Below are 14,635 nucleotides of genomic sequence, written 5' to 3'. Positions count from 1 at the left end.
TCCTGAGCCTGTGGCAAATTTACAGAGAGCTGAACAGCAGAACATATTCATTCATGTTCTATATATTTGGCAGCATTTGTTTTATTTTAATTTATAGCTATTTATGATGACATTTCTGGTTAAACGCCCCAATTACATTTCTTTCTCATCAGGGTTTGATGAAATTATTGCAAAAGATAATTCATAAATTAAATCAAAAGCTGCAGCGCCACCATGTGGATGATGATGTAGACCTGCAGGAGGGAGAAAAGTATTCCCACTGAGACAAAGGTTTAAATGTACAACAGAAGAGTTTCCTGCCACAATAAAACACAAACCTTGTCTTCACTTGAAAGCCGGAGTCATCGGTCAGAACAGAGACGTCATGTGGAGGAAAAATCCATCAACTGCAGAGCTTCACTGTGCAAAGACCAGCTGACCACTGCAGAGATGAGGAAGTGGCTGAGGAGACACTGGTGGGACCAGAAGGAAACAAGCTCCCACACAGACAGGAAGTCAAACTGACGACACGTAAGGTGAGGGATTAAAAAACAACAACAGGACATATCGACAGGGTCCAGCTGGGATTTCACAGTTTAATAAAGATAAAAGAAAGAACACATTCAATTATGTATTATAATTACATTATAATTATAATCTGTTAAAGTTCATCATATTTCAAAACAAAAAGATAAACTGTCTGCAGACGAGTGTATTCATCAAAGAGAAAATTACGAGCCATGGAAATAATCACACCTAACCACAGACTGTATATTGAACATAACACACAGCCAGACGATGTTCTTTCTGACATCGTCCTCCATTAAGTCATTGGTGAATAATAACTGAGACATATATATACGTACGAATGGAAAACATCACAGGTTGCATTCAAACTTTTGTTGCATGACTCCGGCAAAAATATACAGAATAAGCTTTTTTTAGGGGCTGTGAGCGAAATCTGGAAATAAAAGAGGCTGGAACACCACATTTGTCTTTGTGCATTTAATAAGGGGCTCTCTGCAGAAAGGATCAACAGAGAAACCACAAGGATCTTAGAGTGAAGATGCAGGACAGTCAAATACAATGATCTTATATAGGAGGACTAGGGCTGTCTCTCTGAACCAATCCAAACTGGTTCTGTAAGCGTAGGATTGGAGAGGAATCTGAACACTGACAACTGATTTACATATGCTTCCTTTGGAGATAAAGACATACATTCAGTTCTTTAGGGAGTCTAAAGGGTCTGACAGTTTTCAGGCCATAAAACAGTCCATGCCATAAAATATTTAGACAGGGCTGCAAAAGCTTAATTTCCAACTACAACATGGGTCTCACATTTCTATTACAGGGCCAATGCCAATACTGATATCAAGGAGTAAAAATTATCACTTGTTGGCAATAAACAAGTGATTGGCAATAAAGCTTGAGTACAACAATATTTTTCAAAGAAATCAAGATGAATTGAAAGAATACACAAATATGATAGAATATATAGAACTTGAATTAAGACAAAAAAAATGTCAATGTAAAATAAAATCTTAATGCACATTGTTTATCCTGTAAAATAAACCTTTTCATATTGGTGCATATCTTAAAGGCCCATATCAGCCAATTGAAATATTGAACGTAAACACAAAAGCAAATATCACAGCATTTATTTTTTCATTCATGAAGAAATGCAAACCAGATCATGTCGTTCTTTCCAACGAGCTATTAAAAAACTGGTGATTCTAATATGTGAAGGTGTTTAAGGATGAATGTTGATTTCCATGTTCTTGTTTTCTGGAGGATGCACCATTCATCGTGGTCCTGAAACAAAGTGACAATAACTGCAAATTTCTAAAGTACACACTTGATGCTTCAACACTACAACAGGATCAAGGCCGTTCATAGTTTTACACAATGGATTTGAAATTTGAGACACCAATTGAACTGCATACCTATCGTACAAGAACTATTTAATAAGGATATGATGGAGTTTCAGTTGAGGTTTATTTCAAATGCACATGAGCCAAAAGCTTAACAGCTAGTTGTTAATATTTGTACCTGTAGCTGAATGTGGATTTTCATTAACGTAGTCAGACGTCTCCTCTGGATCACCCCGGGTTCCTGTAAAGATCAGACAGAAAACGACTTGAAAAGGTTGACAACCACTGTTTTATTAATTTAGTTGATTTCGTTGCCACTTTAATATCTCTATCACAACCAGCATCACCAGCTTCAGGTGCTCCACACGTGGTCCAATGCAAATGAACGTCCTTGTTGTTCAAACATTATATGGGCGCAGCAAAACCCATCCCTGGTTTAGTTTGATCTGGGTCTGACTGTATTCTGGTGCATGGGTCTGGAGCCGGGTCTGAGGCAACTTTCCCCCTGTCACTCTGCTTCAGACTCAAATGAAAAGTCCAAATGTTTGTCTTTGGACCATGTGACTAAAATGAGATGTTGGGAAACCATATGTGTATATTGATGTCATGACATCGTGTTGGACATTTCTGTACTCATCTGCCCGTCCACCTGAAATCAGAAGATTTTCATTTAGGACTTCTCTGCAAGAGGCACATTTTATACTGTACCTTCCTCTGTGTCTCCTCTGATTGATTCATAGATGCACTCGTCACCTATGAGTCAATACAAAATCAAATCAACATGAAAAATAATTGGAAACTTTGTCACTAGGTTCTTCTGAAAGGCACAGCTTAGAAAGAGCTGTGAAGGGATTCGGTAGGAGAAGGAATGCTGACCGTGGAGAAGAGACGAGTACAATTGAAGCTGGATTTCATTGTGATGGACAGCTGGGTCTGAGCTCTGATTGGTTCTCAGAGACTGGCTGAGCCTGAAACAATCAAATAATCAGAAGTGAATGAAAAAGAAAAAGTAAAGTATTGCTGTTTTGTTGAAGATGAAACATGAGAGAGTGAAACCAACCTGTCACAACACAGATCTGTGAAAAAGACAATAATGATCACGTTAAAATTTTATTTTTCAACCTCTGCTCCGTGACTATCATGACAATAATTTGGAATAAGTTTGATTTAAATGAAATGAACAAGAGCAGCTCTCACTCTTTGAATACCTGCACCAACACAACAGCAGCAGCGAGAGGAAGCAAATCAGTGTGATGCCACCAACCAGCCCAACGACCAGCGGCACAGGAGACGTACAGGGAGGTGCTGGAGGATTAATTGGATCAGACGAGGAGCAGTGAGGATCAAAGGTAGATCCATGACGTGGAAAAATATAGAACCAGCACTTCAGCAGACATTGTGACGTGAAAAAAAAACAGCTTTGTGAATACGTTTTTTAGTTGAAGAAATATTTTAATATGTGTGAAAAAGGTTTGTAGTTGTAGAAATAGTTTGTACATGTGGAAAAATATGTGGAAAAGTTTTATAAGTGTATTGACCAAGTGGATCTGGTGTTAAGAAGCCGTCTCGGTGAAAATAATGAGTAGAAAAGTTTTTAATTTACTTCTTAACCTGGAGACTCCTTATCTACCTCTTATTGATCACACTCACATTTTACTGATATCCAACGCTCCGGTGAGAAGAATCCTGAATGTTCACACTTGTAGAAACCTTCATCTGATTTTGACACAGCTGAGATTTCCAGTTTCGAACTGACATCAGTTTGGAGGAGTTCACCATTTTTGTAGAAAGAGAAGCTGGAATCAAGGTTTCTTCTGAACCATGAGCAGCCGAGAGTAACAGACTGTCCCCCAGTCACAGGATGGACAGGGCTCTCCAGGATAACACGATCTGAATCTGTAAACAGTTAAAAAAACATCAACCATGTGAACAACCTGATAATTCAGCTCGTATATAAACAGCATAAGTCTAAATATTAGATGTAAAAGTGGAGCCAAAGTCATTCAATGCACTTTTTGTCAAAGTCTGCTCCTCAAGTCCATGAGATGTACGTGGTGTGCGCTGGAAAAACATCTGGTTTCAATACACAGCCCTGGCTTCAAGAGCAGGACATCTGACCTAAAGCAGGGTCGAGTGGAGTGTGAGTGCAGGGTTTTGAGTGAGGGCATCACAAAATCTGAATGTGACATCAATACATCTTGCTTTTAAACCAAAAAAGTTTGGAATAAGTTTAATTTAAATGAAATGAACAAGAGCAGCTCTCACTCTTTGAATACCTGCGCCAACACAACAGCAGCAGCGAGAGGACGAGAATCAGTGTGATGCCACCAACCAGCCCAACGACCAGCGGCACAGGAGACGTACAGGGAGGTGCTGGAGGATTAATTGGATCAGACGAGGAGCAGTGAGGAGCAAAGGCAGATCCATGACGTGGAAAAATATAGAACCAGCACTTTAGCAGACATTGTGACGTGAAAAAAAAACAGCTTTGTGAATACGTTTTTTAGTTGAAGAAATATTTTAACATGTGTGAAAAAGGTTTGTAGTTGTAGAAATAGTTTGTACATGTGTAAAAATATGTGGAAAAGTTTTATAAGTGTATTGACCAAGTGGATCTGGTGTTAAGAAGCCGTCTCGGTGAAAATACTGAGTAGAAAAGTTTTTAATTTACTTCTTAACCTGGAGACTCTTTATCTACCTCTTATTGATCACACTCACATTTTACTGATATCCAACGCTCCGGTGAGAAGAATCCTGAATGTTCACACTTGTAGAAACCTTCATCTGATTTTGACACAGCTGAGATTTCCAGTTTCGAACTGACATCGCTTTGGAGGAGTTCACCATTTTTGTAGAAAGAGAAGCTGGAATCAAGGTTTCTTCTTAACCATGAGCAGCCGAGAGTAACAGACTGTCCCCCAGTCACAGGATGGACAGGGCTCTCCAGGATAACACGATCTGAATCTGTAAACAGTTAAAAAAACATCAACCATGTGAACAACCTGATAATTCAGCTCGTATATAAACAGCATAAGTCTAAATATTAGATGTAAAAGTGGAGCCAAAGTCATTCAATGCACTTTTTGTCAAATTCTTCTCCTCACGTCCATGAGCTGTACGTTGTGTGTGCGCTGGAAAAACATCTGGTTTCAATACACAGCCCTGGCTTCAAGAGCAGGACATCTGACCTAAAGCAGGGTCGAGTTGAGTGTGAGTGCAGGGTTTTGAGTGAGAGCATCACATAAACTGATAGTGTCATTAATAAATCCTGCTCTCAAACCAAAAGACCACCCTCTTGAGTAGAGAGAGGGAAAGAGCATCTGGGTGGCGCTGTGGCGTCAACACATTTACTTGGTGTCTGCTTGTTAACGGCAGACGGACACACTCTTGCAGCGGAATCTGGTCGTTGAACGTGTGGTTTGTGTAAATAAAGAGGGTGAATTTCATCCAGAGATCATGTTTGATGCAATGCACCTCGATAAATGTGGGGGGTGCAGCTCCTGAAGGAGAAGTGAAGGGAGGCAGTGCTCCCCAATTTCAGTGACTCCACCTTGAAATCACATTATGGGATGTTGGGAACATGCATAGTGTGAATAGATTCAATGAAAAGCTACAACCTGTAGTGATGTTGACTGCGTTGCTGAGCTCTGATCCAGATCCACACCAGTAAACTCCAGAAGGAAGATCTTCCATGGCCCATGTGAAGCTTGTGATTGTCTCCTGAGAGTAGGACAATCTGTCTCTAGTAAACCTCCAAAATCTGCACTTATCAGAGTTTCCATTGCAGGTCAGATGGATCTCGTCATGTCTGAAGTGCTGCACTGTGTCCGGCCTCACTGTGAGAGACACTGACGAATTGGAATCTGAAAAACGTGACATGAAGTGTGAAACAGCAACTAATGGTTTAAATTTGTCGAGTATTAAAAACATGAAGCCATCAGCAAAGACTCCATCTCAGTCACATCTTGTTTTTGGGAATAAGGTCATATCATTACGAGAATACATTTGTTATGTTTACAGATTAAAGGTGTCATTTTAGGCTTTGCATCATTTTACAGGGGAAACATCAGAAGGACGACTTTGTTTGTTGACATCACAGTGACATCAGTCCGAGCATATGATCATAAATAATATCAACTTCAGGTCAGTCCTATAGGATGCACACAAACAAGAGTTTCATGTGAAATTAGATTTTGGGGAATAATTCTCTGATCAATATAAGCTTCAGATTTACCCCTCTAACCCTGTATTTGTCTTGGCCTTTGACCTATCACCTCTAAAAGTGAATCACATGTGGGAACCAGCCAAATAATGTTTCCCAAGTAACTGACCGACTGAAGCGATAACATCTGCTTCAAGAGAAAGGAACAAACTCACCCAGAGACCAGACCCATTTTGGATCACTGTACTCAGTGTAAAACACAGGGTCTCCTCTTCCAGCTCGACATGCATAACCTGCTGACTCCGTCAGGCCTTGGATGACGAAAGAGTTTTGTTCAGTCCCTCCGCTGCTTCCTGGGAGCAGCTCATAAATGGACTTAAGAATGTCCATAAATATCAGTTGGGGGTACCTTTTTTTAGGAAAACCCCGGTCCTGCATTGAAAAGAGTCTATCCTGGATGTCAAGTGTATCTCGATGTCTGCGGACCAGATACGAAGAAGTCGGGTCAGCTCTGTACCAGTAGAACCTCCATCCTGCAGTCGGATGTGGAACCCCACAGGTGAGAGTCACTGAGGCTCCACGAGTCAGCCATAACGGAGACACAGTGACGACAGGTCGTGGTGCAGCCGCTGAAACGGAACATCGTCAGAACAAAAACACGTTTTCATGTTTGTCTAGAGATTCTGGAACCAATGCAATTTCTGGATGCTTCACATTCAGCCATCGACATGACCGCCCCCAAAAGTGAAGCCAAATTATAGCGATCGCCCCCTGGTGGCTGCCTGTATGTCAACCATGGTTTCTTTCATTTCAGTTTGTTCACTTCTTCATGTTTCTGATCAGTTTGGTTTCAATTAGTTATTAGCTGCTATCAAAACAGTGAAACGTCATGATCCACAGCTGACTCTGACTCGCGATTGGTTGAGCACATGTGTCGGCGGGACAGCTCCTCACCTCCATCATGATTTCACAGACTCTGGCTCTATATGACCTGAAAAGTCCAAGATGAGGTATCCGGGATATCTTGGCTTCTCTTTTGTACATGCGCATTGAACACATATTAACCTTGTAACATTTAAACTTAAACACCTGTATTTTAATTCTAAATATGACTTGACTTACCATTAGACAACGTGAGGGGAACACTCCATCCTGTTGAATTCTGTCGTGCACCTTTCAGTCGGCCCTGACACCAGTAGCTGCCGCTCAGATGTGACCCCAGACTCATCCTGAATGCCTTTGTGTTGGGAGCTGCACGTGAGCTGGTTGCTGTCCATTCATACTCCCACTCAGAGTCTCCTCCCTGGATCTCACACCTCAGTGTGACGGTTTCTCCTCTGTATCTGTTCGGCCAGTTGGGTTGAAGAGTCACAGCAGCTCTGTTGTTGACTATTCATATTCACCAGTAAAGATAGAATAACAGCTTGTATCAGGATCAACCTTCACGTAATCTCAACAAACAGTCATGGACGCAGAATGGATTTTCTCCGCACTCACCAATTCCATGAATCCCGACTGAGTTACTGTACTGGGTGTAGTAAACTGGATATCCTTTTCCTCCTCTGCACCAGTACAGTCCTTCACGTGAGGCACTACCACTTTGTCCATTTGACTTGAAATCCTCATCCTTCAGGGGCTCCGAGGTTTTCTCACCTCTGTACCAATAATAATTCCAGCCATGTGATGCTGGGCCCACGGAGCAGGTCAGGAGCACACTGCCCCCTACTGGAAAGGCTCTGTGGTCAGCACTCAGGTTAGCTGCTGGTCTTTCTGTTAATGTTAAAAACACTTCTGCATTTAATCCATTTCATGTGAGTTGAATGAAATGAGTAGAACATGTATCTCCTTTAGTCTTCTGCAGTCGTACAAACTAAAACAGCAGTAAAAGCAAAAGTACAGAATGTTTTGGCCCAGATTATATCACCTGTTTCCCATATCAGAGCCACAAGTTAGCCAAAGCCGTTCCGTACATTAACCAAAGGTGCCAAACGTGGCCCAGATTCGTTTTGATCTATTTGGGCCATATTCACCACATGGACCATCCAGATTCAGATCACACTTTGCAGAGAGCACCGCATGTTTACCATAGAGACCCAGGTTTATTTTGGGATAGTTGGGCCACATTAGCTCTTTAACAAGTGGACGAGTTTAGGCTCGGATCCATTCTAGAGGAGCCGCATCACTGCCTGAAGTGGCCCACATCCATATGGTCTAAAGGTGCTGAGCATAGACGTATATAAAGATGGATGACATCACAGCTCCACAACAGAGAGTTCGCCCCCTGGTGGTGGCTGCAGTATAGGTCAAGTTATCTGAGGAAGAAAGGATGTTCTTGTACCTCTGATGTACTGTATGTTCAAGTTTTGGGTCGAACTGAATTAATTTGGAAGTTATAAAAAACAGGGTGAAACATCTTGACTGACAGCTGAGTTTGTGTATCGGCAGGACCTTGGTCACAGATCGTTTGTATCCAGGATATTTTGGCTTGGATGTGAACAGCAATTATTTCCTCCCAGATGAGAATAACATCTAAATATCGGTGAAAGTCATCTTAGTCACCAAAAGGCTGATCGCAACAACGAGATAAATATCGTTAAGATGTTCAGCTTTTGAATCGGTGCATCCCTCGTTACTTTTTTGTTGTATTCTATTTCTTATTAGCGCATATGAACATAAATTGAAGGAGACATTTGCCAGTTTCTCAAAACTCAGTCTTTCTCACCATAAACTGTTAATGTGATGTCATCGCTCCACTCGGTTGTGGAATTCAAGTTCTTCTTGTCTTTAGCCAAACAGCTGTAGCTTCCACTGTCGGACGAGGACGCATTGACAATCCTGTATTCATTGTGTTTTGGAACCGTATTGGAGTTGGGTTTGGTCCATTCATACTCCCACTCAGTCAGTACATCTGCAGGGACCTCACACCGGACAGTGACCATCTCACCACTGAATACCAGAGACCAGTCAGGTTGCAGGGCCACAGACGCCTTGTGGGAATCTGATCACAAATAGAATCAGAGAACAGAAGAAAGTAGAATGGCACTCAGTACAGCTCATACCTCCACCAAACTTTACAGATACCAGTCCTCTGATCTTTTCATCAGGGAAAAGAAAAAAAAAAGAATTACACAATCTTAAAGCAAAACACTATGCAACTTTTTAACCTTTAAACAGCAGCTTCCAAGTTAATGTAATGATTCTCTGCCTTAATATGGAGAAAGTTTCCTCCTTCACTCCCTGAACGTTTGTTCTCTGTGACTCTGGTGAGTGGGTTCCATCTCCTGTGAAGAACGTACTGAGAGTCACAGACTGTTAAATCAGCTCCAGTTGAAGAGTGAAGCTGCACTGAGATCAGTTAAAAAGACTATTCAAAAATAGCATGTGTGGCTGCAGAGGGTGCTGTTGCATTGGTTCTGTCCCAAGTTTTGTGGAAATCCATCCGGTAGTTTTTGCGTAATCCTGCTGACAAACAAATAAAGAAAGAAACGTACAGGGAAAAAAATATAACCTCCACAGTGGAGGTAACTAGTCTTTGGATTTCTAAACTGACTCTTACCTCTGTTCTTAATTGTGACTAGGTTGCTGTCCTCTGTGAGGAAAGTTGTGTCTCCTCTCCGTCCTCTGCAGTTGTAGATGCCTTCCTCTGAGATGCGGATTTTATCATCTGTTTCATTATATCTTAGGATCTGAGCTGAGTTTCTTTTGAACCAGTCGTATCTCCACTCAGCTGCGTTATCCACAGAGCAGATCATTGCTAAGCTTCCCTTTCCTGTTACGGTTGTGTTATTGGCAGTCAGCGTGGGCCTGGGTTTATTGGCTTTCAAAGTGCGTGAGAGAAAATGAAAGACAAATTAAATGGGGAAAAAAGATTAAACAAATGAAGCAGAACTTAACTCAGTAGAGGACAAAGTTCTGATTGTAAAATATGTAAGACAAAAAAGATCTAATGATGAATCTCAACATGTAAAATGTTCATTGATCCCCATATAGGTAAATGCTTTTGGCCCAGATGTGGCCCACACTGTCACACTGGCATCCAGCCCACACACCTCATGTAGTGATGGCACTTGGGCAGTCCACTGCTGTTTGCCAGAGCCGGGCAACAGATAAGCCGTAGCAATACCGTGTGTCAACCAAAAGGGCCAAAGGTGGCCCTGATGTGTTATGTGCTGTTTGAGCCATGTTCACCATTCATGGACCACTTGAGGTCCACATACAGATCACACTTTGCCTGCAGCTCTTGATGTGTGTCAAAAAGACTCAGGTTTGTTTTAAGGTATTTGGGCCACATTAGCTGGTTTACATGTGGACCAGTTTAGGTCCACACCCAGATGACCTTCTGCAAAAAGCAGTGACGAGATCCTCAGACCACGAACTGCAACCCCTCCCCACCACGACTACGCCTCGATATCCTGTCCATGTATATCACAAACAGGATTGGTGACAAGGCGCAGCCCTGGCGGAGACCAGCTCCCACTGAGAACGAAACTGACTGGCTGCCGAGGACGCGAACACAGCTCTCGCTTTGGGAGTACAGGGATTGGATGGCCCTGAGGATAGACCCCCTTACCCCATACTCCCGCAGCACCTCCCACAGTTTCTCCCGGGGGACCCGGTCATACGCCTTCTCCAGATCCACAAAACACATGTAGACCGGATGGGCATACTCCCAGGCCCCCTCCAGGATCCTTGCGAGAGTGAAGAGCTGGTCCGTAGTTCCACGTCCGGGACGAAAACCGCATTGTTCCTCTTCAATCTGAGGTTCGACGATCGGCCGAACCCTCCTTTCCAGCACCTTGGAGTAGACTTTACCAGGGAGGCTGAGAAGTGTGATACCCCGATAATTGGCACACACTCTCTGGTCCCCCTTTTTGAACAGGGGAACCACCACCCCGGTTTGCCACTCCTTTGGCACTGTACCCGACTCCCACGCGATGTTGAATAGGCGTGTCAACAATGACAGCCCCTCAACACCCAGAGCCTTTAGCATTTCTGGCTGGATCTCATCAATCCCTGGGGCTTTGCCACTGCGGAGATGTTTGACTACCTCAGTGACCTCCACCAGGGAAATTGACGACGAAACACCATCAACCTCGAGCTCTGCCTCCAACATAGAGGGCGTGTTATTCGGATTCAGGAGTTCCTCAAAGTGTTCCTTCCAACGTCCGACGACCTCCTCAGTTGAGGTCAACAGAGTCCCATCCTCACTGTACACAGCTTGGATGGTTCCCCTTTTCTCCCTCCTGAGGTGCCGGATAGTCTTCCAGAAACACTTTGGTGCCGACCGAAAGTCCTTCTCCATGGCCTCTCCGAACTTCTCCCACACCCGCTGCTTAGCCTCCGACACTGCAGCAGCTGCAGCCCTTCGGGCCTGTCGGTACCCTGCAACCGAGTCAGGAGTCCTCCAGGATATCATATCCCGGAAGGCCTCCTTCTTCAATCGGACGGCTTCCCTGACCACCGGTGTCCACCACGGTGTCCGAGGGTTACCGCCCCTTGAGGAGCCTAAGACCCTGAGGCCACAGCTAGCCGCCGCAGCTTCAGCAATGGAGGCTTTGAACACCGCCCACTCCGGCTCAATGCCCCCAACCTCCACAGGAATGCCAGAAAAACTCCGCCGGAGGTGTGAGTTGAAGATACCTAGGACGGGGGCCTCCTCCAGACGTTCCCAGTTCACCCGCACTACTCGTTTGGGCTTACCAGGTCTATCCGGAAATTTCCCCCATTCCCTGATCCAACTCACATCCAGATGGTGGTCGGTTGACAGTTCCACCCCTCTCTTTACCCGAGTGTCCAAAACATGCGGCCTCAGATCAGATGACACGATCACAAAATCGATCATTGATCTTCGGCCTAGGGTACTCTGGTACCAGGTACACTTATGAGCACCCTTATGTTCGAACATGGTGTTTGTTATGGATAATCCATGACTAGCACAGAGGTCCAATAACAAACGACCGCTCGGGTTCAGATCAGGGAGGCCGTTCCTCCCCACCACGCCACTCCAGGTGTCTCCATCGTTGCCCACGTGGGCGTTGAAGTCACCCAGCAGAACTACGGAGTCCCCTACTGGAGCCCCATACAGGACTCCATTCAGGGTCTCCAAGAAGGCCGAGTACTCTGAGCTGCTGTTTGGTGCATACGCACAAACAACAGTCAGAGTTTTCCCCCCTACAACCCTTAGGCGCAGGGAGGCGACCCTCTCGTCTACCGGGGTAAACTCCAACACCGCGGCGCTCAGCCGGGGATTTATGAGTATCACCACACCCGCCCGGCGCCTCACGCCCTTGGCAACTCCGGAGAAGAATAGAGTCCAACCCTTATCCAGGAGTACGGTACCAGAGCTTCGACTGTGCGTGGAGGTAAGCCCCACCAGATCTAACTGATAGCGCTCCACCTCCCTCACAAGCTCCGGTTCCTTTCCCCACAGCGAGGTGACGTTCCACGTCCCCAGAGCCAGCTTCTGCCGCCCGGGTCTGGTCCGTCGAGACCCCTGACCTTCGCTGCCACCCATGTGGCTGCGCACCCGACCCCAACGGGTCTTCCCACAGGTGGTGGGCCCATGAGATGAAGAGAGGGGGGGTGCCACGTAGTTTGTTCGGGCTGTGCCCGACCGGGCTCCGTGGCAAACCCGGCCACCAGGCGCTCGCCATCGAGCCCTCCGACTGGGCCTAGCTCCAGACGGGGGCCCCAGGCTTCCTCCGGGCCGGGTCACATCTCCTCTTTTTTCGATATTCATTGAGGATTTTTGAACCATTCTTAGTCTGGCCCCTCACCTGAGACCACTCTGCCATGAGAGACCCTACCAGGAGCACAAGGCTCCAGACAACACAGCCCCCAGGTTCACAGGGACACTCAAACCTCTCCGCCACGATAAGGTGACGGTTCCAGGAGTTGTTTGATTATTGACCATATTATTTGATTATACAATACAGCCTTGTTTTTTCTGTTTTTGCCTGTTATTCATTTATTTATTCAATTTGATTATTTGAGATAGTTTGTTAACAAATATAAATATATAAGTTGAAAATATCCTACTGTGTTTTGAATTAATTAATTAATTAATTATTATTATTTTTAAATTTCATAAATAATTTTGGCGATGGGTGCCCTTTGTTTTATGTTTGAGCACCTGCCCCCCAAAATGTCTGTACACGTGCCTATTCCCCGCGGTGACGATGACTCTGGATATCTCACCTGACACAGAAAGAGTGGCCCTGTTGCTCCATTTGTTCTCTTCTGAGCTGTTATGGTGAGCAATGCACTCATAATCCCCGTTCCTGTCGGGCGTTAGCTCTGGAATCCTGAGGACGTTAGTGGAATTGATGGGGACCAGTGGTTTGTCGTTCCACTTGAATTCATAAGACCACTCACTGACATTTGTTTCTCTCATGTGACACGTGAAATGAATGTGCTCCCCAGAATATAGAGTGGTTGAGTTGGGTTCAAAGGTCAGCTCAGCATCTACCCCCCCCGCACAAACAGAACATAGAGGAAATACCGACAAGAGTTTTGTTCTATAGGTTTGCAGTCCATTCATATACTCACTAATCTTAGTAACAACATACACAAAGAAACAAGGGATGAAATATACATATTAATAAAGATAGAGAGCAATAAAGAAAAGAGTTGACTTACATTCAGTGCATCCACAGGAGAGGAGTGTAATCAGCCCTGAAAGAAAAATGGTATCTCATCAGACATTATTAAACCTTGTTAATAATCATACACAGTACAGACTCTAATAATAAGTCTGTTAGTAAGTACTGTTATATTGTAGAAGCGAGTATGAGCAGTAGTATCAAATCTACCCATCTAAGAAATTGTACAAAAGTATGAAATGGCTTGAGAATCAATAACTCAATCAATAAAAGAAGTTAAAATATCAGTAATATTCTGTGATTGATCCATTTATTTGAATTCATGTGGATCAGATTATTGTTTCTCTGATTATAATCGAGACAGTATTCTCAGCCTGTTACTTTAAAGTCTATAATTCCCATTAGAACATCACAATGTTTGATTCTTATATCAAATTATCTTTTGGCAAATAAATCAATGAATCAGGTATAAAATTTGTATTTTTCGGGCATCAAATAATACATTTAAAGAAAATATAAATTCCACTTTCTAACGGTTCTCCAACAATCACAATTTAGTCTCAAATAAAAGTTATTTATGTACATGTAACAGAATACATGTGGCAGGTTACCTCTGCAAATAGATTTAGAAAGACATTTCAGTTTCAGCGGCTGTTGCTGTGGCTGGACCAACATCTGATAAACACTTTGCATTCTTAGAATAAAAGTGACTGATGTACTCACAGAATAACGACAGCACACAGAGCAAAGAGTGCCCCATGGTCCATCCAGCAGCGCCACTCAAACACACTTCAAGACAGGTAGAGAATCAATGGAACACATCTCTTATCAATATGAGAGAGGGAGGTGTTCGTGCACTTTCTGGGTAAGTTTCCTTCTTCACAGGAACCTCACACCCCAACTCTGAGGTTGCTTGTACTTTAATACGTTTCTGTCGCTAGATAAAAATCACCACACGTCCCTGCAAGAGACAGAACTGTCGTCCTTATAGTTTCTGGACATTTAGAATTATAATATAATAT

At 43.7% G+C, this 14,635-nt stretch overlaps 1 protein-coding gene across 1 annotated transcript; it reads right to left on the bottom strand.

Annotated features, from left to right (window-relative positions):
- Window positions 1-969: 969 nt before the first annotated feature.
- LOC128458389 (uncharacterized) lies at window positions 970-14,417 on the bottom strand. The gene is made up of 17 exons (XM_053443212.1): window positions 14,337-14,417; window positions 13,651-13,686; window positions 13,210-13,476; window positions 9,569-9,844; window positions 8,735-9,010; window positions 7,510-7,782; window positions 7,135-7,401; window positions 6,228-6,641; window positions 5,468-5,713; window positions 4,569-4,814; window positions 3,501-3,746; window positions 3,048-3,155; window positions 2,911-2,926; window positions 2,727-2,818; window positions 2,559-2,603; window positions 2,029-2,091; window positions 970-1,791 (listed from the first exon to the last, which is right to left on the bottom strand). Exons 1-17 carry the CDS (start codon window positions 14,371-14,373, stop codon window positions 1,781-1,783), a joined length of 2,919 nt encoding a protein of 972 aa, XP_053299187.1. The 5' UTR covers window positions 14,374-14,417; the 3' UTR covers window positions 970-1,780.
- Window positions 14,418-14,635: the final 218 nt, after the last annotated feature.

The sequence above is a fragment of the Pleuronectes platessa genome, chromosome 16 (genome assembly GCF_947347685.1).
Source record: "Pleuronectes platessa chromosome 16, fPlePla1.1, whole genome shotgun sequence".
NCBI classification, from domain to species: domain Eukaryota; kingdom Metazoa; phylum Chordata; class Actinopteri; order Pleuronectiformes; family Pleuronectidae; genus Pleuronectes; species Pleuronectes platessa.
The sequence above is the reverse complement of the archived record's forward strand: the minus strand, read 5'-3'. Positions and strand labels throughout refer to the sequence as shown.

Bases quoted from the DNA above. Each gene is read 5' to 3' on its own strand.
- LOC128458389 (XM_053443212.1), bottom strand. From the start codon at position 14,373: ATGGGGCACTCTTTGCTCTGTGTGCTGTCGTTATTCT. The intron at 7,783-8,734 runs GTGAGAAAGACT...TAACATTAACAG, and splicing joins CATCACATTAACAGTTTATG to AAAGACCAGCAGCTAACCTG. The intron at 2,604-2,726 runs GTCAGCATTCCT...ATTGACTCATAG, and splicing joins GTACTCGTCTCTTCTCCACG to GTGACGAGTGCATCTATGAA.